Raw genomic sequence first — 20,716 nt, 5'->3', positions numbered from 1 at the left:
TCAGGCAGTCTGGGTTCCTAGCAGAGGGGCTTAAAATAGAAGGGAAGAGAAATGTTGGTGGCAGGAGGATTGCAAGGAATTCTAATGCAGGTCTTTAGGATCAAAGACAGAAAAAATGGAAGAAGGTGATTAAACATGTCTTCATTGAATAATTTATAAGACAAGGTGTCCACTATTCATTCACTCATTCACCCATCTCATAATACATACCAGGGTCTGTGCTAGGTGCTGGATGTCCAGCCATAAATGAGACTCTGCCCCTGTCTAATGGGGCTTACATTCTCCATTCTGGTGGGGAGAGAGTAAATAAATAAATAAATAAATAAATAAATAAGACCAGTATGGGTGGTACAATAAAAGAAATCAAGGATTGTCAGGGTCATGTGATAAGGATTAATTGAGGCAACTTTAGGTAGGGTAGACCTACTAGGTGCTCTGGTTATAAGTGCCAGCTGACCTGTAGTGAGTCTTTACTATGTGCCAGGCACTGGGCTAAGTACTTTTTAAAAAAATTTATTTATTTGTTTGTTTGTTTATTAGTTAGTTAGTTAGTTAGTTAATCCTCACCTTTGATTTTTTTTATTGATTAAGGTATTACATATGTATCCATATCCCCCATTGCCCCCAACCCCACTCCTGTACATGCCCTCACCCCCCTGCTGTCTCTGTCCATTGGTTTTCCTTTGATTTTTTAGAGAGAGTGGAAAGGAGGGAGGGAGAGAGAAAGAAACATCTATGTGAGAGAGACACATCAATAGGTTGCCTCCTGCACGTGCCCCAACTGGGGCCAGGCATCAAACCTGCAACCCAGGTACGTGCCCTTGACTGGGAATCGAACCCTCGACCCTTTGGTGCACAGGCTGGTGCTCTAACCACTGTGAAACACAGGCCAGGGCTGGGTTAAGTACTTTTCTCTTTTTTTCTTTTTTTGGGGGGCTAAGTCTTTTAAATGAGGTATTACATTTGGTCTTCACCATAACCTGATGAGGATTTGGTATCCTCATTTTACACATGAGGAAACTTCTAAGAGGCAAAATCACTTGCCTGAGGCCATACCGCTAATCCGTACTCAGAGCTGGGGTTTCCAAACCAGTTCTGTTTGACTCCTAAGCCTACCCTCTTGACCACTAATCTCTTGACCTAGTTCAGTCAAACTCAGCTTCATTCGAAGTACAGATTGCCACAACCTTAAATCATCGTTATTTCTCAGTGTACTTCTTTTTATGCCCTGTGTTAGTTTCCTATAACATTTTCCCATATTAAGTGCCTTAAAATAACAGAAATTTATTCTGGAGGCTGGAAGTCCAAAATCAAGGTGTTCACAGGGTCATGCTCCCTTCAGAGGTTCAAGCAGAAGATTCTTTCTTGCCTCGTCTGACTTCTGGCAGCTTCTGGTGTTCCTTGGTTTGTGGCAACATAACTCCGATTCCTGCCTGTATATTCATGTAGCCTCCCCAACCCCTCTGTCTCTTGGTGTCTTCTTTTAAGGACAGCAATCATTGGATTAAGGCACACTCTTAATCCAGTATGATTTCACCAAAATTTAACAAGTTACAACTACAAAGACTCTATTTCTAAGTCAAGCAACACGCACAGGTTCTGGGTAGATAGGAAGTTCTGGGGGACACTATTGAACCCAGTGATTTTTTTACAGAGAGGAAGGGAGAGAAATAGAGAGTTAGAAACATCGATGAGAGAGAAACATCGATCAGCTGCCTTCTGCACACTTCCTACTGGGGATGTGCCCGCAACCCAGGTACATGCCCTTGACCAGAATCGAACCTGGGACCTTTCAGTCCGCAGGCTGACGCTCTATCCACTGAGCCAAACCAGTTAGGGCTGAACCCAGTTGAAATGGCATAATTTTTTAAAGATAAATTTGTGATTCCTTAAAGTTGGGGCATGCCTTTCTTTCCTTGTGTTAGCGAAGAAAATGCCCAAGGGCCTTGCATAAATTGATACTCAGTAGATATTTCTGTAATAAATATAGAGCTTAAAAGTCATTGAATTAAATGCACTTCTGGACTTTCTACCTCTCTCTTTTCACAATCTCCTATTTCAGCTTTAAGTAAAGATCTGGAGTTTATGAAGGAGGAGAGCAAGGAGATAAGGCACCGTGGATATCACTGAGAACTGCCCCCATGGTTTAGAGGAGGAAATGGGCCCAGACTGTGGACGAGACTTGCCCAAGGAGACCCCATTAGGTGGTGTCTAGTGCAAGAAACCCAGTTTCCCAGCTTCTAATATTGTCCGGTCTATCACAGTGTCTCTCACCTGCTCCTGCAAATTTGCATTTTGGTTATGAGGATGTTGACCTTTAACAAATAAACAGTCTGATATTTCTCCAGCAAAATGGGTTTATTCAGGAACAATAAAGAACTGCAATTCAGGACCTGCGGTCTAACGCTAAACCATGCTCAAATCCAGAGAACTCTCTGATGGACTGCGGAGGGGCTGTTGTAAATGAAGAGCCCATCGGAAGAAACTAAAAGTTTGAAGTATGGAGGTTTTTCATTGGCTGAGTTATGGCAATCTCTCATTGGCTGAGCGGTTACAGGCAAAGAGGAATCTTTTCTTTTTGTGCTTAGGTAGTAATGCAGTTATCACTTCCTATTGTAGATGCAAGGTATGTCTGTCCTATTGGGGTTAATAGTATGCATTGAGTGGCATGTGAGCGAGAGTTCTCTCTTCTAGCCTCCTGACTCCATTTTAAAAGAGGTTTCTGTTTATTAATTTTCACAAGGTTAAGGAGAAAAGAAAGTCACAATGTCCCATTTCCTCTTCCCCAAGATGACTTCTATAACATCAAAGACCATTTCTCTGATCATTAGAAAGTGTGTGAAGATGGGCTTGGTTTTGTTTTTTTAAGGTATCTGTGCTTACTCTTTTTTTTTTTTTTAAATATATTTTATTGACTTTTTACAGAGAGGAAGGGAGAGGGATAGAGAGCTAGAAACATCAATGACAGAGAAACATCAATCAGCTGCCTCCTGCACACCCCGCACTGGGGATGTGCCCGCAACCAAGGTACATGCCCTTGACCGGAATCGAACCCGGGACCCTTTAGTCCGCAGGCCGACGCTCTATCCACTGAGCCAAACCGGTTTCGGCTGTGCTTACTCTTTTGGACAATATTTTAACCTAACCTTGCAGAGGAAGAAACACAGATTAGAATAGCTGTTTATCCAGCAATTACCTTTGTATTTCCTTATAACTCCTAGAATGAGGAAGTGCTTGGTTCTGTCAACACAGGCGCTGTCTCCTTCCGGGGTGCAAGAGAGAAGCAGCACGTGGAGAGGCACAAATTCCACATCTGAAAACCTGGGTTCTGGTCCCACCTCTGAGCTCAACTAGCTGCATCATCTTGAGCAACTTCTATCCTCTCTCTGGGTCTCCGTTTTCTCCTCCCTCAAATGGAATGAGTAGGAAAGGGGATTGTGTAGACGATCCCCAAATTCCCTGCTGCAGTTCTCTCACTGATATGTAGGGACTGGCGGTGCCACTTAGGGTCATTGTACTTCCCACACCTGAAGGCCTCACCTCCTGTCTGAGCATGCACAGCATATGCAGGTTGTAGAGGACTTGGTGACCTCCCTGCCAGACAACATTCACACAGGTACTCCTAGGGCCTGGGACTCTTTTTATTTTATTTTTAAATTACAGTTGGCATTCAATATAATTTTATATTAGTTTCAGGAGAATAGTATAGTGGTTAGACAGTTATATCATCTATGAAGTGATTCCACCCGATAATTCTAGTACCCACCTGGGACCATACATAGTTATTACAATATTTTTTACTATATTTCCTATGCTAGAGGACTTGGGGCTCTTAATTTTCTTACCCTACTGCTCTAAAAAAGTTCCTTTGTGGTGCTTGTATGTCCATGGGTCTTGTTTTCCCAATTGGATGTTAAGCTCTTTGAATGGTTTCAGAATTCCCAAAGCAAGTATTAGATAGGCAAAACGGTCACACCTGCTCTTCCCCTTTCAGCATCCACTGTTCTCCCTCTTCATAATGCTTCTACCAGCATTATTCTACTTTGTTATTTCTACCAGGACGGTAACAATGCCCTTGCATCTGGTGTTCCCGCCTCCAGCTTGCTCTTCTGTATTACAGCTCAGAAAGTCCGCTATGACTCCCAACGGCCAAATGCATTACACCCCAGTTCTCTGTACACACCTGGCCTTCTACAACCCCACGATTGAATCAATCCCACGACTGAACCCCGCCATAAAGTCTTCAGAAGTTTTCATTAGACTACCAGCCGATCGCTGTCAACCCCTCCTTGCGTCTTTCTCCTTTTAAGCGCTAGAGGGCGCAACAGGGCTGGCGGACTAAGAGGGGAAGAGACTCGGTAGTAAAGCAGCCAGGGCTGACCCGCCCCTTTTTCCTACCGAACCAATCATTAGTTAGAGTGGGCGGGGCCTCGCGCCGCAGCTGCGCGGTGAGAGGGAATGGTGGCGGCGGAGGCGGAGAGTCGGAGTGTGGGCTCCCGAGATGAAGTCGTGGGCGGTGGGAACCCTCCTGCGGCTGCTGCTGCTGCTGCTGGTTCTTGGAGCGGTCGAGTGGGCGCTCGGGGCTCAGCGCCGCTACACTCCGGACTGGCCGAGTCTGGACTCCCGGCCCCTGCCGGACTGGTTCGACAAGGCCAAATTCGGGGTGTTCGTGCACTGGGGCGTGTTCTCGGTGCCGGCCTGGGGCAGCGAGTGGTTCTGGTGGCACTGGAAGGGCGAGGGGTTGCCGCAGTACCGGCGCTTCATGAGCGACAACTACCCGCCCGGCTTCAGCTACGCCGACTTCGGGCCGCTGTTCACGGCGCGCTTCTTCGACCCGGAGGACTGGGCCGACCTCTTCCAGGCCTCCGGGGCCAAGTGAGTGGCCGCGGGTGCGGGCGGCGCACCTCCTCCCGCGGTCGGAGCCATGAGCGGGGGTTAGGCTGATGGGAACCGAGCGGGGGGAGGTTATGCGACTCGCCCAGGGTCACACAGCCATCTGTCTGACTTAGGATACCCCAGGTCATGTGTTTTGTCCCCGGAAGGATGCAGAATTGAATGTGGCATGCTGGATCATAAGGGGAAGGTGCGTCCGGTTGGGAATTAGGAGAAAATACAAGTTTCAAGGAGGTGGTGGGTGGGAAAGCCTCAATGGATGGAGTTGCGTGATATCTCATTGTCCATTCCAGGTTGACAAGAAAATCGGGACTCCAGGATTTTAAGCCAGTGGTATGGAGTCTGGTCCTAGTTCAACTGTGAACTTGACCAAGGCAATTTCACTTCCCTGCCGCCTCCGTCCAGGGCTATGGAAAGGGATTGTGTTGGTTCCGTTCACCTTTAATATCTCCGAGAGGGAAAGGGAGGGGAGTTCTGGTGTGCATTGTATTTGGGAAACAGTATAGATTCTCATTCACCTGCTCTTCTCAATGCTTTGCACATTAAAGTGCTCAAGAAATGTTTGAATTGTCTTGAGAACTGTTGGAGCTTGCGTGTGGATGGTGCAGAGAACCGAAAGTGTAGCGTGCTGGGATGGGGAAGAGAGAGGCAAGGACCCGGGGGTTGTTGAAGGCTGGGGCCAGTCCTGAAGAAGTAACCCTTTGGCCAGGTGTCAAGTCAGGGAGTGGTTACCCTCAGGACTAGTTTAACTGCTGGGCGTGACGTGGGTTGGAGGAAACTAAGAATGGAGACAGGGAGGTTTCCTGGCTCCTGGCTTAGAGCAGTCTTCTACCGTTGTCTCCTCAGTCATCGTCCAGGTTTCAGTTTCTCTCAGACTTTAAGATCTCTTGTGCTGCCCTGGTCGGGTAGCTCATTGGTAAGAGTGTCGTCTTGGTATGCCAAGGTGGGGGGGTGGATTTCCGATCAGGGCACATTCAAGAACCTACCAATGAATGCATGAATGGGTGGAACAACAAATCGATGTTTCTCTCTCTCTTTCAAATCAATAAAAAATAGTATCTTATACTAATAAATTAAACTGACATTTAGTGTTTGCCATTAAATGTACGGGAATATAAGGCTGGAATAAACAGAGGAGGTGTTCTCTATCTTCTAGGAGCCATAGAGATCCATAAGTTAAAAATGAAAAAAATTAATTAAAATCTGGGAAACATCCTTTGTCCAGACCCCTTTGTCATGGACCAGGTGACTAGCCCAGATAGAGGAAGGGAACTGATGTCCTAGACTCCAAATCTCACGACGCCAAGGTCTGTTTACCGTGGCCAGATGGATTGGTCCTCTGCCTGTTTTTGTAAGTAGCATGAGATGAGAATGATTTTTACATTTTATTTTACTTATAAATTTTTATTGATTTTAGAGAGGAAGAGAGAGGGATAAAGAGGTAGAAACATCAATGATGAGAGAGAATCACCAATCAGCAGCCTCCTGCACGCCCCCTACTGGGGATCGAGCCTGCTACCCAGGCATGTGCCATTGGCCGGAATCAAACCTGGGACCCTTCAGTCCGCATGCCAATGCTCTATCCACTGAGCCAAACCGGCTAGGGCTGATTTTCACATTTTAAAAAGGTTATTGCCCTCAAAGCCTGAAATACTATCTGGCCCTTAAAGTCTTGGAGTTCCCCCCACCAGCCAGTGGTTAAATTATCTCGTTTTTTTCCATCATGAAAGCAAATGAAATGTTGAGTGATTTGGTGGTTATTTCAACACTTGTCTTTTCTCCCCAGCTCTTTTGGACTTTTGTCACCTCTATAAATCAGAGGCCGTTCATGTGGGCTTGGTAAAACAAATAGCTTACTTTTCTGTCATGTTATTTATAGTCGAGATTTCTTCCTTTAGAGCAAAGCTTAAGAAAAGCTAATCATTAATTCCTAGAAGGGTTGAAGAAGGAGAGCTGAGGTGCACATCTTTTCCCTCTGGGCCTCCTCCTTAGCAGGAGACTAAGGACTGTGGTTTCCTCAAGTTTGCTTCCATTCCTGGAGCAATACCCCTGGGGAGTTGTGGCTGCAGCAACTCACAAGTATGTCTCCTGTAGGCGAGTGTCTAATGTTGATGTGAACAAACCGACTCCATCTTTGTAAGCCCTCCACTCTCTCTATTCAAGCTTTAACTTAGACCAAGCTAACTGTTCCTGGCCAGCATTCACTGTCTTATAGTTAACTAGAGGCCCGGTGCACTAATTCGGGGCCAGTGGGGGCCAGCCAGCTGAGAGAGGTTGGCTGTGGGAGTGCACTGTCCACCAGGGGGCAGCTCCTGTGTTGAGCGTCTGCCCCCTGGTGGTCAGTGTGTGTCATAGTTCGGTTGTCGTGTAGGCTTTTATTTTATTTTATTTATTTATTTATTTTTTTAAAACATATTCCATTGATTCTTTACAGAGAAGAAGGGAGAGGGATAGAGAGTTAGAAACATCGATGAGAGAGAAACATCGATCAGCCGCCTCCTGCACACCCCCCACCGGGGATGTGCCCGCAACCAAGGTACATGCCCCTGACCGGAATCGAACCCGGGACCCTTCAGTCCGCAGGCCGACGCTCCATCCACTGAGCCAAACCGGTTTCGGCGGCTTTTATATATATAGATGACTACTGTTCTGTAAGCCTATGCAATGTAATCACAAAGATTCTTGTCAGTAAGTGGGCAGAATGGTACAGCAGCAGAGACATATCAAACTAGGTGTCGGTGTCAGTTCTAAGCAATTTCCCATCATAAGACCACTAGGAGGTAGGGTTCCTGGCTCATAATGCATTCTTAGACCCTGTGTCTTGTCAATCTTAGTAGTTCAGCTGTACTATAAAATATTCACTGTAATAACTGTAAAGCAGTGGAGAATGAGCTGCACAGAACTACCAGGGTTGCCTTAACGGTTTGGCTCAGTGGGTAGATAGTCAGCCTGCGGACTCAAGGGTCCCGGGTTCGATTCCGGTCAAGGGCATGTACCTTGGTTGCAGGCACATCCCCAGTAGGGAGTGGAGTGTGCAGGAGGCAGCTGATCGATGTTTCTCTCTCATCAATGTTTCTAACTCTCTATCCCTCTCCCTTCCTCTCTGTAAAACATCAATAAAATATATTAAAAAAAAGAACTACCAGGGTTGTCTATCCACCCTGACCCTCCATCCCTGTAACTAATTACCCTATAATAATATTGTTATATTCTATGGAGTTGCCTGCTTTGTTTTTTTGGTCTTGAGACACATGTACAGTTGGTGGTCACTATATCTTCACTCCACATTCAAACAGCCAGTTCTACCATTTCCAGAGCCGCAGTCATGCTGGGTAAGGTCATGCTCGTGGACCACTGCCCCCTTTCTTTGCTCATATGGTTTTGATGTCCACAGGTATGTAGTCCTGACAACAAAGCATCACGAAGGCTTCACAAACTGGCCAAGTTCGGTGTCTTGGAACTGGAATTCTAAGGATGTGGGGCCCCATCGTGATTTGGTTGGTGAGTTGGGAACAGCCATCCGGAAGAGGTGTGTGTGTACTGCAGTTAGTCCATCATTGCTTTTGATCTGACAGTCATCCAGTGTACCATACCTTCTACACTCTCACGTGTTTTCAAAGTTTGCATTTAGCGAGTACCTGAATTGGCAGTGTTTGATGCTTGTCTGTTTTTATGTGACCAAAGGTGACACCATGAGAAATTCATGGCTCTGTCTGATTGGGTGAAGGATACCTAGCAAAGACCACAATGGCCCATTTGTACTCTGAGAAGGATTCTTTCTGGAAAGGCTTCCAACCCAGGTCCTTTTTAGTGTCTGATGGACGGCAGGGACCAGGTTTCTCATCTTTGAGTCCCCCTTCATTGTCAACACAGATCTTTGCCGGCATTCAGGGAAGGTTTGGGTAAATGACAGATCAAGAGGGAACTGAAAAGGGCAGTTAAAGCAACAAAAAAGTTAGAGCCACTGGGTTGATTCTAACTAATGGGGGAATGGGGGTGGGGAGAGATTGACCAAAGAACTTACATGCATATATGCATAATCCATGGACACAGACAATAGTGTGGTGAAGGCCTGGGGGGTGGAGGTGTAATACTTTCCACAATAAAGATAGATATATATATATATATATATATATATATATATATATATATATATATATTTTTTTTTTTTTTTTTAAAGTAGCTTCCCAAGATCAACGAGCTAGGACAGCCGTGGACAAACTACGGCCCGTTCGGCTGTTTTATCCGGCCTGCGGAGCCGAAAGAGCGGAGGGTTCTCTTGCTCTCCCCTCCACTCCTTTACTTTGAATTTATATTAGTTCACACAAACACTCCATCCATGCTTTTGTTCCGGCCCTCCGGTCCAGTTTAAGAACCCATTGTGGCCCTTGAGTCAAAAAGTTTGCCCACCCCTGAGCTAGGAAGTGGCAGAGGTGGGATTTGAACTCAGGTATTCTGGTTTTGGACCCCACAGTTCTGGGTACATTTGCCTGTAAGGAGGAAAGTGGTATTTGTGCCATGCCCACTCTCAGCTCTGTTGTGATTTGGCAAACTTGATACGCTATTTAAGGGGTGGGCCAGCTGCCTGTTTGTGTCAAGGAAGTTTGATTGGAACATAGCTATGCCCATTCATTTCTGTGTTGTGAGTTAGGATAGAGACCACAAGGCCTGCAAAGCCTAAAATACTACCTGGCCCCTTAAGAAAGAGTGCTGACTCTTGTCACCTGTTCGAGATTCAGTTTCCCTGATGTGCTTAGATAACAGTCCTGCTGTAAAACTCTGAGGTGTTGATTAGATTCAGACTTCAGGATACTTGATTTTTATCTTCTGTGAATCTGTTTAGTTCCTGAGTCAGATGAAACAACTTCAGTTCTTTCTGTCTTACCTGTGCCATTACAATGTACCTTACTTCTTACTTGCATCATAGCGTTTCTGTAACACTCATCAATCTTAACTCAAAACAAGCTTTCTTGCGTATGAAAATAGGTCACTTTAACCGTGTTTCCCTTTGCATATGTTAAAAACTATTAGTCAAGCCCAGCCGGTGTGGCTCAGTGGTTGAGCATTGACCCATGAACCAGGAGGTCACAGTTCCATTCCAAGTCAGGGCACATGCCCGGGTTGCCGGCTCAATCCCCAATAGGGGGCATGCAGGAAGCAGCCAATCAATAATTTTCTCTCAGCATTGATGTTTCTATCGCTCCCTCTCCCTTCCTCTCTCTGAAATCAATAAAAACTATTAGTCAATCTTAGAAAAATAAAACAAGAAACCATTGACCCACCTCCACCCATACCCCCGTCTCCCCGCGCCAGGCCTTCACCACACTATTGTCTGTGTCCATGGATCATGCATATACGGATGTAAGTTCTTTGGTCAATCTCTCCCCACCCCAGCCCCCATTAGTTAGAATCAACCCAGTGGCTCCTTAACTTTTTGCTGCTTTAACTGCCCTTTTCAGTTCCCTCTTGATCTGTCATTTACCCAAACCTTCCCTGAATGCCGGCAAAGATCTGTGTTGACAATGAAGGGGGACTCAAAGATGAGAAACCTGGTCCCTGCCGTCCATCAGACACTGGAAAAGGACCTGGGTTGGAAGGCTTTCCAATATTTCTTCAATACATAGTCTTATGATGGACAGATAAAACATTTTTTTAAATGGACTATATGTTATTATTGTGATAATTGACTTAAAAGTTAAAAGATGCCCTAGCTGATTTGGCTCAGTGGATAGAGTGTCAGCCTGTGGACTGAAGGGTTCTGGGTTTGATTCCAGTCAAGGGCACATGCCCGGGTTGATCCCCAGTGCGGGGGGGAGTGTGGGAGGCAGCCAATCAATGATTCTCTCTCATCATTGATGTTTCTGTCTCTCCCTCTCCCTCTCTAAAATCAATAAAAATATATTTTTTAAAAAGTTAAAAGGAGGTTTAAATGACATTTGATGTCAAGTTATGTATGTATAAAAAGTAGTTATGTGTACTATCAAAAACATAGTAAACCCAATCATTGTAATTGGTTGTGAATGATAAGAGATCATTTTTAAGTTAATGGTTTTGGATCCCCACCCCCCATACCCTCAGGGGTGCATTTCACTGAGATATAAAAATGCTGCCACTGATTGTTTTTAAATAAACTTTTTTTCTTTACTTAATGACAGTTGTTGGCCTGTTTTTCTGTTTAAGGAACATACGCTACGGACTGTATCACTCACTCTTCGAATGGTTCCATCCACTCTACCTACTTGATAAGAAAAATGGCTTCAAAACACAGTATTTTGTCTTTGGGAAAACAATGCCAGAGCTATACGAACTTGTGAACAGGTAAAACACAGAAATGTTTTTGGCCTTATTACTTTTCTCAGTGAAATCAGAGAAGTTGGGGGGAAAGGAGAAAAGGTGGAATATGAAAAAAATCTAGAGGACATCAGAATAATAAAAGTGGTGGCTGTATTGAGACAAAGTATATTTTTCCTCCTACTCTTCAGAACTCCCATAATGTGGTCATATTACCTTTATAAATTGAAGCACACAGACCCCAGATGGTAGGAAGTCAGAACTTCAGTTCCCTCCTTGCGTGCCATTTTCTTTGTCTGACCTTGGAGAGGCAACAGGGTCTAATGGGCCCTAGACCTGCCTGGGACTTGGCATCTGGCAGATTTGCCTTTGAATCCTGGCTCTCCTTACTTACAAAGCCTTAACCAGATCACCCTTCTGAGCCTCAGATTCTCACCATAAGGTGAGGCTAAGGATGCCTTCTTATGGGGCTCAGAGGAATATGTGAACAGTACCTGTCACCGTGTTGTACAGAATAAATGTTATTGTTCTTCAAATGACCACTTTCACTTTGGGATTTGTCTTCATCTTGTTTCATTCCTATTTGCCCTTCTTGCACTTGATTGCTTGAGAGGCAGCTATCTCTGCCTGGACACGCATTTTAGGGGGATTTAGGGGGACTTAGGGGGTGGGGACTCAGACCCTCCTTGCATCCAGATGACTTCTATTTGTTACTTTTTTTAAAAAAATATTTGTATTGATTTCAGAGAGGGTGGGAGAGGGAGAGACATAGAAGCATCAGGGATGAGAGAGAATCATTGATCGGCTGCCTCCTGCATGCCCTACTGGGGATCAAGCCTGCAACCCGGGCATGTGCCCTTGACCAAATCAAACCCAGGACCCTTCAGTCCGCAGACACTCTATCCAATGAACCAAACCAGCTAGGGCAAGATGACTTCTCTAAGGAAATAGTACAGTCGTAAGAGACCAGCAGAGGCTTAGAGCCAGAACTGGATCTGAAATCCAGTTCTTTTTTCCTACTGGCTGTGTGGCCTGGAGCAAGCTGCTTAATTTTCTAGATCTGTTTATTTATCTGAGAAATGGGGATAATATACACCGTAGGATCATTGTAAGAACTAATGAGGTAATGAACATAAAATGCCTAGTACAGTTTCTTGTACACAGTAAAACACAGATTCTGCTATATTTTGCCTCTTACACAGGCAGTCTTTTTCCTGGAGTCTATTTGCTGTCCTAACTACGGAGTACAGTATAGGAGATTTACATTTGAGTTCCAGTTCTTGTTTGCTTACAAGCGTTTTCACCTAAAACAAATTGCCCTGCTGAGCGTCAGATTCCTGCTCTCTAAGGTGGGACTAATAATGCTTATCTTATAGGTATATACGCACACTCACACCTCAGAAGGCTCAGAGTAATGATATGTGAAAGGAGCAGCTGTGGCCAGGGGGTTCTATAAATCCTTTATGGTCGAAGCTTTAGGTAGTTGTCCAAAATAATGGATTGGGCAGAATAGTTCAGGCTCTTAATACATCTTGTTGTTGTTGTTGTTATTCCTCACCTGAGGGTATTTTTCCTATTGATTTTTAGAGTGAATGTAAGGAAGGAAGGAAGAGAGGGAGGGAGGGAGGGAGGAAGGAAGATTGATGTGAGACCGGTTGCCTCCTTTATGCACCCCAACTGGGCCGGGGGGATTGAAACCTGCAAACCTAGGTACATGCCCTTGATTGGGAATCAAACCTGTGATGGTGTGGTGCACGGGCTGACACTCTAACCACTTAGCAACACCAGCCAGGGCTCTTATTGCATCTTAAAAGCAGAAACCTTAATCCTGTAGTTCTGAAGTACTATTCTTTTAGTTGGAATTAGTTGCTGGAAGGAGACCAAATTGTATAATACTGATTACAGCTCTACTTTTTAAAAAGACATTAAAAAAAAAAGATTAGGGGAAAATATACCAAAATGCTGTGTATTAAACATGGTTATGATAACAGAGGCATTTTGTGTGGTTGTTTTTGTCTCTTTAGTTTTCCACATTCTCTGCACTATGGTAATTTTATGACACTTTCAAAATTGGTGAGCCCTGGCTGGTGTGGCTCAGTTGGTTGGAGCGTTGTCCCGTACACCAAAAAGTTACAGGTTCAATTCCCAGTCAGGGCACATACCCAGATTGTGGATTTCATCCCCAATTGGGGTGCATCTGAAAGACAACCAACTAGTGTTTCTCTCTCTCTCTCTATCTATCTATCTATCTATCTATCTCCTCCCTTCCTCTCTCTGAAATCAATAAAAATATATCCCTGGGTGAGGATTTAAAGAAAAAAAGGTGAAAGAAGATTTATAAGTATGTGTTGCAAAAAATGATTGGTAAGACTTTTGTGAATGGATTCAGCTAATAAACTTCGTTCTCATTGCATGTCTTTCAGGTATAAACCTGACTTGATCTGGTCTGATGGAGACTGGGAAAGTCCCGATACTTACTGGAACTCTACAGATTTTCTTTCTTGGCTGTACAGTGACAGCCCAGTTAAGGTGTGTGATTGTATGACTTCTGTCCTATTTATCTGTGGTGATACAAGACAGTGTAAGGAGAGAGGATCTGGAGTAATGACAACATCTCCAGGAGGGTGCTAGGGACCCAGGGACGTAATGGATGATCTGGAGTAATAACAACATCTCCAGGAGGGTGCTAGGGACCCAGGGACGTAATGGATGTTAAAGGTTTCTCCTTTAAAGCAGCTGATCGATGATTCTCTCTCATCATTGATGTTTCTGTCTCCCTTTCCCTCTTCCTTCCTCTCTGAAATCAATAAAAATATATTTTTAAAAAAGGATTTCTCCTTTAATTATTTTCCCCCTTCCTTGAAGCATAAACTTTATTTTTCTTCTTTAATTCTTTTCTTTTTTTAATCTTGACCCGAGGATATTTTTCCATTGATTTTTAGAGAAAGTGGGAGAGAGAGGGAAAGACAGAGAGAGATTGATGTGAGAGAAACACATAAATGTTTTTCAAGATGATCTTTAAAACGGCTCTTCCAGCTCTAACGTTACAGATCGCTTGACCAGGGCTTCTCAGCCTCTGCACTGTTGACTTTCTGGGCTGAATATTTCTTTGTAGCGATGAGGCTGTCCTCTATATTGTAAAAAGTTTACCACCATCCTGGCCTCTAGATGGCAGTAGTACCAGCCCAGTTGTGACCACCCAAAATGTCTCTAGGCTTTGCCAAAATCCTCTTGGGGCAATATGGCCCCAGTTGAGAACAACTGCTCTAGACTAAGTCTGTTCTTGGCTTCCAGATAGATTCTTAATTTATCGCACTGCGTTATATAAGGAAGATGAGGGGTTCACCCTTGATGATCCAGTGCTCTTTCCTCCTTTAGGATGAGGTAGTGGTAAATGACCGATGGGGTTTTAACTGTTCCTGTCACCATGGAGGATACTACAACTGTGAAGATAAATTTCAGCCGTCAAGTTTGCCAAATCACAAGTGGGAGATGTGCACCTCCATAGACAAGCGGTCCTGGGGCTACCGTCGCACCATGTCAATCTCTGACGTGGCAAGTGAATCGGAAATCATTTCGGTAAGACACCTGTGAGTTAGCTCTTTCTTCCTCCCTCCCTCCCTCCCTCCCTCCCTCCCTCCCTTCCTTCCTTCCTTCCTTCCTTCCTTCCTTTCTTTTCAGAGAAGAAGGGAGAGAGGGATAGAAACATCAGTGATGAGAGAGAATCACTTATTGGCTGCCTCCTGCACACCCCCTACTGGGGATCAAGCCCACAACCCAGGCATGTGCCCTGACCAAAATTCGAACCATGACCTTCCAGTTCATAGATTGACACTCAACCACTGAGCCACGCCAGCGGGGCATGTGTTAGTTATTTCTTAACGGCCCTCTCAAACCAGCCTTCTAACCGAGGATGGTGGCAGCACTGTGGATGAACGTGCAGGTGGATAGGCCCTTTGGGTTATTGGACATACTCAGAGCAGTCTGTCCTGAGGGAATCATTGTAATTACAGAAGAGAGTTTTATGTACAGACATGTTCTTCCCAGGGTTATCTTCAGCTGGACATATGGTTGTTTCAATTTCTTGCAACCATAACGGGATAGTTAAGTAGATTTGGGGTTGTCCTTAACCATTAAAATGTTTATCAATTTTATATGGGTTAATGCTTTATTCTTTTTTTTTTAATATATTTTTATTGATTTTTTTTTTACAGAGAGGAAGGAAGAGGGGTAGATAGTCAGAAACATCGATGAGAGAGAAACATCGATCAGTTGCCTCTTGCATACCTCCCACTGGGGATGTGCCCGCAACCAAGTTACATGCCCTTGACCGGAATCGAACCTGGGACCCTTCAGTCCGCAGGCTGACGCTCTATCCACTGAGCCAAACCGGTTTTGACTAATGCTTTATTCTTGGGGGCATATTCTAAGACCCCCAGTGGATGCCTGAAACCCAGGATAGTACCGAACCCTGTTTTTCCTATACTATACATACCTATGATAAAGTTTAATTTATAAATTAGGCACAGTAAGAGATTAACAATAACTAATGAGAAAATAGAACAATACCCTGTAATGAAAGTTATATCCAAAGAATTTGATTTCCCAAATATCTGACTATATTGTACTCTTCTTGTGATGATGTGAGATGGCTCGATGCTTACTGGATGAGATGGAGTGAGGTGCTCAGAACGGAGTGCAACTTAAATCTTATGAATTGTTTATTTCTGGAGTTTTCCCGTTTAATATGTCCAGACTGCGGTTGACCATGGGTAACTGAAACCGTGGAACACGAAACGGTGGGTAAGGCAGGACTATGATATCTCTTCACAGCATGTTTTCCCGACAGGGCAGCATATACATTTATATAGGCCATCATGTACGGAGTGTCCTGAAATTCTTCAGATCCCTTCAGTCTCCCCAAAGTCTCCACAGCACCCCCTCAGAACCTCTTCCCTCTGACCCCCATATTCTCTCTGTCTGGCTCCATGTGATCCCTTCATGGCCAAGCGCTTTGTTCTCCGCTCCTGCTCGTCCTCTGTGCTTCCGACACAGGACCCTTCCCACTGCCTGTGGCACCGTGGAAGGGCAGCCTCCGGGGCAGTGCCCGTGTTCACTCCCTGGAGTTCAAGTTAATATGTTCCTCCATCTTGCAGCAGGGTTTTTCCGTTTTCTTATAGAATCCTGTCTTGCTTTTACAGTGACAAAAATATATAGTATTTTCAAAAGGGTAAAGGACACTCACAAAGCAGGGAGCGGAGGTGCCCTGGATTCTTTTTCTTCTCTTAATATCTGTGTGTTCTAGGCACTGTGCCAGGCTTGGAATTCATAAGTAGGGTTTCATTGTTTCCACTCTTTCCAGGAACTGGTCCAGACAGTAAGTTTGGGAGGAAACTATCTGCTCAACATTGGGCCAACTAAAGATGGACTGATTGTTCCCGTCTTCCAAGAAAGGCTGCTTGCTGTTGGGAAGTGGCTGAGCATCAGTGGGGAGGCTATCTATGCCTCTGCACCATGGAGGGTACAACTGGAAAAGAACGAATCTGTATGGTGAGTCCTGTCTTCGGTTGTGTGTGGCAGCGGGACGGTGCCCATCCTGACCTGGCATCTCCTTGGTCCACAAGGTTCGAAGCCGCACTGGACGGCGTCTTGAAACCCACAAGCTGTTCTTTGCTGTTCATTTGTACCCCAGTTTATGGCTTAAGCCACCAGGGTATCTTTGACTAGTTGGGGTGGGGATAGGTTTAGTGCAAAAAGCATCAAAAAACATTAATCCATTTACTCGATACTTTACCTGGTCTAATTAAAAATAGTACTAGCTAAAGTTGTGTAGCAACTACAATGTGTAAGGCTCCATTCTAAATTCTTTCCACCCATTTAATCCCCTCAACAAGCCCACCAGATAGACACTGTTATTCTCTCGATATTACAAGTGAGAAAGAGGGCCCAGAGCAGTAATATAACTTGCCTAGGATCACAGAGCTGGTAAATGCGGAAGTCATGAGTCATGCTTGGAACTGTGAATCTAGTTATTTGATCAATTGCAAAATGGGGCGATGATTCTTCCTAGAGCTACTGTGAGGATTAAATGCGATAATGTATGTAAAGCTCCCAGCAGAGTGCCAGGCATATACAATGTGTTCGTAAATCTGCTAGTGTTACACTATAGAGCGTAGGTCCTTGGATCAGGGGAAACATGGCCATCCCTGTTTCAGATGAGCTTCCGTCTAGTGATTTTCATCCTCTTCTCTAAGCATGAAATCTCAGAATTACAAATTTGTCTTCATTGCACATCTTGCCCTTGTTATATCCTCTGGTTTTCACATGGATTTAGAGTTGAAAAAAAAGAAAAAAGAAAAAAATATTTGAATGATAAGGCAGAAGGCCTCAGTGTGAAATAACTGGTATAAGAGTTTAAAATTTTTCAAGAAAACCTGTAACCCAATGGAGAATGAAAATAGAAGATATCACCAGGAAGAGGCTGCTTTCTTCCCACAGACCTTGGGATTAGTAGATCATAGGAAGGGGAATGTCCAAGGTTACGTGTAATAACCTTAGGTGTCAGGGTAACAAGCCAGGTGTCTTTGATAATGATGTTTCTTTTTTCCCAGGTATACCTCAAAAGAATCAGCTGTTTATGCCATTTTCCTGAACTGGCCAGAAAATGGAGTCTTAAGCCTTAAATCCCCCAAAACTACCTCTGCTACACAGGTAAGGGGCCTCAGTTAGTCCTTGCAGAGATGTAACCTTTTTAAAGGAATCGGCAGGTCTTCTCTACTTCCTCCTTCCTTCCCCAGGTTTCTCCCATATTTATTCTCCTTTTAGACCAACCGTCGCCAGCCGGTGGTCCGCAGACCACTCACTGGTCCGTGAGGTCCGAAAGGTTGGCGACCGCTGTTTTGGACGATCTTCCCTTCCCGGGCCCAGCTTGGTTGTTTTCCACCATGTTCAGGCCGTATTCTGTACTCATTAATGCATTAATGTTTTTCCCATTGCCTTTTGCTTTCTTCAGGTAACGATGCTGGGAATCCAGAAAGATCTGAAGTGGTCCACAAATCCACCTGGAGGTCTCCTCATTTATCTGCCCCAGGTACCACCCTCTGCTCTTCCAGTTGAGTTTGCTTGGACCATAAAGATGATGGGAGTGGAGTGATCATTGGAGCTCAAGAGGAAAGCAATACTGCCTGCTGCTCAGTTTTGACTTTCTTCTTACAGTTCCATCATTGAAATAACCTACTCTTCTCTACCCAGAGATGGCTTTTCCTACATATTTTAATCAAAGGAACTGAGTGCACTACTCTGTCAGTGGATCAAAGATCTGAGCCACCTTGCTGGCATATCTCTCACCAGCAGAAGAAGGAACTAAACAGTTAAAGCTCTCTGAGTTCATTCTTCCCTAACTTTGGACATTGTCTACAGTGGAATCTTCCCTCCATTCTCTGTTTGATAACCGGCTTGCTTAATTACTTCGGATAAAGAATAAGCCAATTCACCTTTTTGCCTATAGGAGAAGGTTTAAAGAGTTTGGCAAGCTCAACCACATGCTGTTTATTTAGCATCCACTGCCATCAGCACCCCCTGAAAGAGCAGGAGAGCCTGGAGGGAAAAGAAAGGCATGCTAGACCAATAGCTCTTCGGAAGTTTCCAAAGCCAGCTAAGGGCTCTGAAATTCAGTCTGTACAGTGATACTATGAAGAAAATGGACGTGATTCTGTGCTGCTTTTTAAAATACAATCAAATAAATAAATTTTAATGTCAAATGATTTCTACCAAAACACGTTATCGTTTTCTCCCCTCAGTTTCTATATGGACTACTTATAGCTTTATGTTTCTGTGTTTTAAAAGGACCAGTCATGCCTCTTTAGTGCAGAACAAAAAATATAATTTCTGCCCTAGCTGGTATGGCTCAGCGGATAGAGCGGTGGACTGAAGGGTCCTGGGTTCGATTTCAGTCAAGGGCACATGCCCAGGTTGCGAGCTCAATCCCCAGTGGGGGCATGCAGAAGGCAGCCAATCAATGATCCTCTCTCACCATTGATGTTTCTATCTTTCTTCCCCTCTCCCTTCCTCTCTGAAAGCAATAAAGATATATTCTTTAAAAAATGTAATTTCTTTGGTTTTCTCTTCTTCACTTCTGGTACCATTCTTTTGAAAATGATTTTTAGAAAGGAAGGGAGAGGGAGAGAGAAACATGGGTGTGAGAGCGGTTTGTAGTTTTCAGTGTATGAGTCTTGAAAGTCATTTACTTTAATACCATGCTAGTATTTTTTGGTTTCAAGCTACAGGTTTGCAAATTCTATGGGTAGTGCTTTAACGGTTATGATGAAGGAAATTGTCAGTGCTGCGGAATCATACAGAACACTTATCTCTATTCTCTCCCTACCTAAAATCTGAGCCCCTTGAAGGCAGGGACAGTGCCGTCTCTGCCTCCCCTGAGAATGCCATGTAGTGCACTCACCCATCATTGGAGATCTACTCACTCAGTAGCCACAGTGACTATTTACAAAATGCAAATGTGATTATATCTCCTGCTTAAAACCCTCCAAATGCATCGCTATTAGGATAGCTGTTATTTTTTTTTTTAATCCTCACCTGAGCATTTTTTAAAATTTGTTTTTGAGAGGAAGGGAGAGAGAAACATCCATATGGAGAGAAACATTGATCTATTGCTTCCTGTATGTGGAAATCAAACCCAAAACCTAGGGATGTGCCCTGACCAGGAATCAAACCTGCAACCTTTTGGTGTACAAGAAGATGATCCAACCACCGAGTCATCCGGCCAGGTCAGGATAGCTGTTACTGATATAAATCTCCAAAGCTTTGTGGTATGGTGCCTGCTTATCTCTCTCATTTTAGTAGGAAGTCCCCTTCCTACTCCCTCTCTGCTCTCCAATCATTCTGGTCTTATTTTCATATTTCCAAAACATATTTTCAAACACTTCTAATTACTGTCTACATTAAGAAATTTATTTTACATTGCAACCTATTTGACATATGTAATAACAAACAAAAGTTTTGCAAAGCAGTACTTAGTACTTATACAATGCACAACTTTTTTTTTAAGTTGATATCCACTACATAGATATTATGACCATAACATGTATGTTGAAAAACACCGCTCTAAGCATTCAATGTCTTTGCCTCAGAGTCTTTGTATATGCTATGCTCTCTGTCTGGAAAGCTTTTTTTTTTTAAAATTGATTTCAGAGAGGAAGGGAGGGGGAAACATCAATGATGAGAGAGAATCATTAATTGGCTGCCTCCTGCACACCCCATACTGGGGATGGAGCCAGCAACCTGGGCATGTGCCCTTGACTGGAATGGAACCCAGGACCCCTTAGTCCGCAGGCCAACACTCTAACCGCTGAGCCAAACCAGCTAGGGCTGGAAAGTTCTTCTTGTAATCTTTTTACCTGGATGTTTAACTCATTCTAGAGGTATGAAAGCAAAGTATGCTTCTCTCTAGTCAACTACCAGCATTTGAATTCTGAAGATAGTGACAAGTTAATACATGCAAAGAACTCAAACAGTG

At 44.2% G+C, this 20,716-nt stretch overlaps 1 protein-coding gene across 2 annotated transcripts; it reads left to right on the top strand.

The window, feature by feature from the left end:
- Positions 1-4,438: 4,438 nt before the first annotated feature.
- Positions 4,439-19,287, top strand: FUCA1 (alpha-L-fucosidase 1). Of its 2 annotated transcripts, XR_013959949.1 has the most exons (9): positions 4,444-4,875; positions 8,288-8,422; positions 11,074-11,211; positions 13,608-13,713; positions 14,563-14,763; positions 16,547-16,734; positions 17,796-17,895; positions 18,197-18,602; positions 18,787-19,287. XR_013959949.1 is itself a non-coding variant. In XM_080656604.1 (8 exons), the coding sequence occupies exons 1-8, from the start codon at positions 4,502-4,504 to the stop codon at positions 18,335-18,337; spliced, it is 1,383 nt and encodes a 460-aa protein (XP_080512730.1). In that variant the 5' UTR covers positions 4,439-4,501; the 3' UTR covers positions 18,338-19,287. The 2 variants fall into 2 exon arrangements, 1 of the variants encoding a protein (XP_080512730.1); XM_080656604.1 differs by having other exon boundaries at positions 4,439-4,875; positions 18,197-19,287.
- Positions 19,288-20,716: the final 1,429 nt, after the last annotated feature.

This window comes from Plecotus auritus (genome assembly GCF_963455305.1).
Source record: "Plecotus auritus genome assembly, chromosome: 2".
Taxonomy (NCBI): Eukaryota; Metazoa; Chordata; class Mammalia; order Chiroptera; family Vespertilionidae; genus Plecotus; species Plecotus auritus.
Note: the sequence above shows the minus strand (reverse complement) of the source record. Positions and strands in the feature narration are given on the sequence as shown.

Excerpts from the sequence above, each read along its gene's own strand:
- FUCA1 (XM_080656604.1), top strand. The coding sequence starts at position 4,502 with ATGAAGTCGTGGGCGGTGGGAACCCTCCTGCGGCTGCTGCTGCTGCTG. Across the intron at positions 14,764-16,546 it reads GTGAATCGGAAATCATTTCG|GAACTGGTCCAGACAGTAAG; the intron begins GTAAGACACCTG and ends CACTCTTTCCAG. Across the intron at positions 16,735-17,795 it reads GAAAAGAACGAATCTGTATG|GTATACCTCAAAAGAATCAG; the intron begins GTGAGTCCTGTC and ends CTTTTTTCCCAG.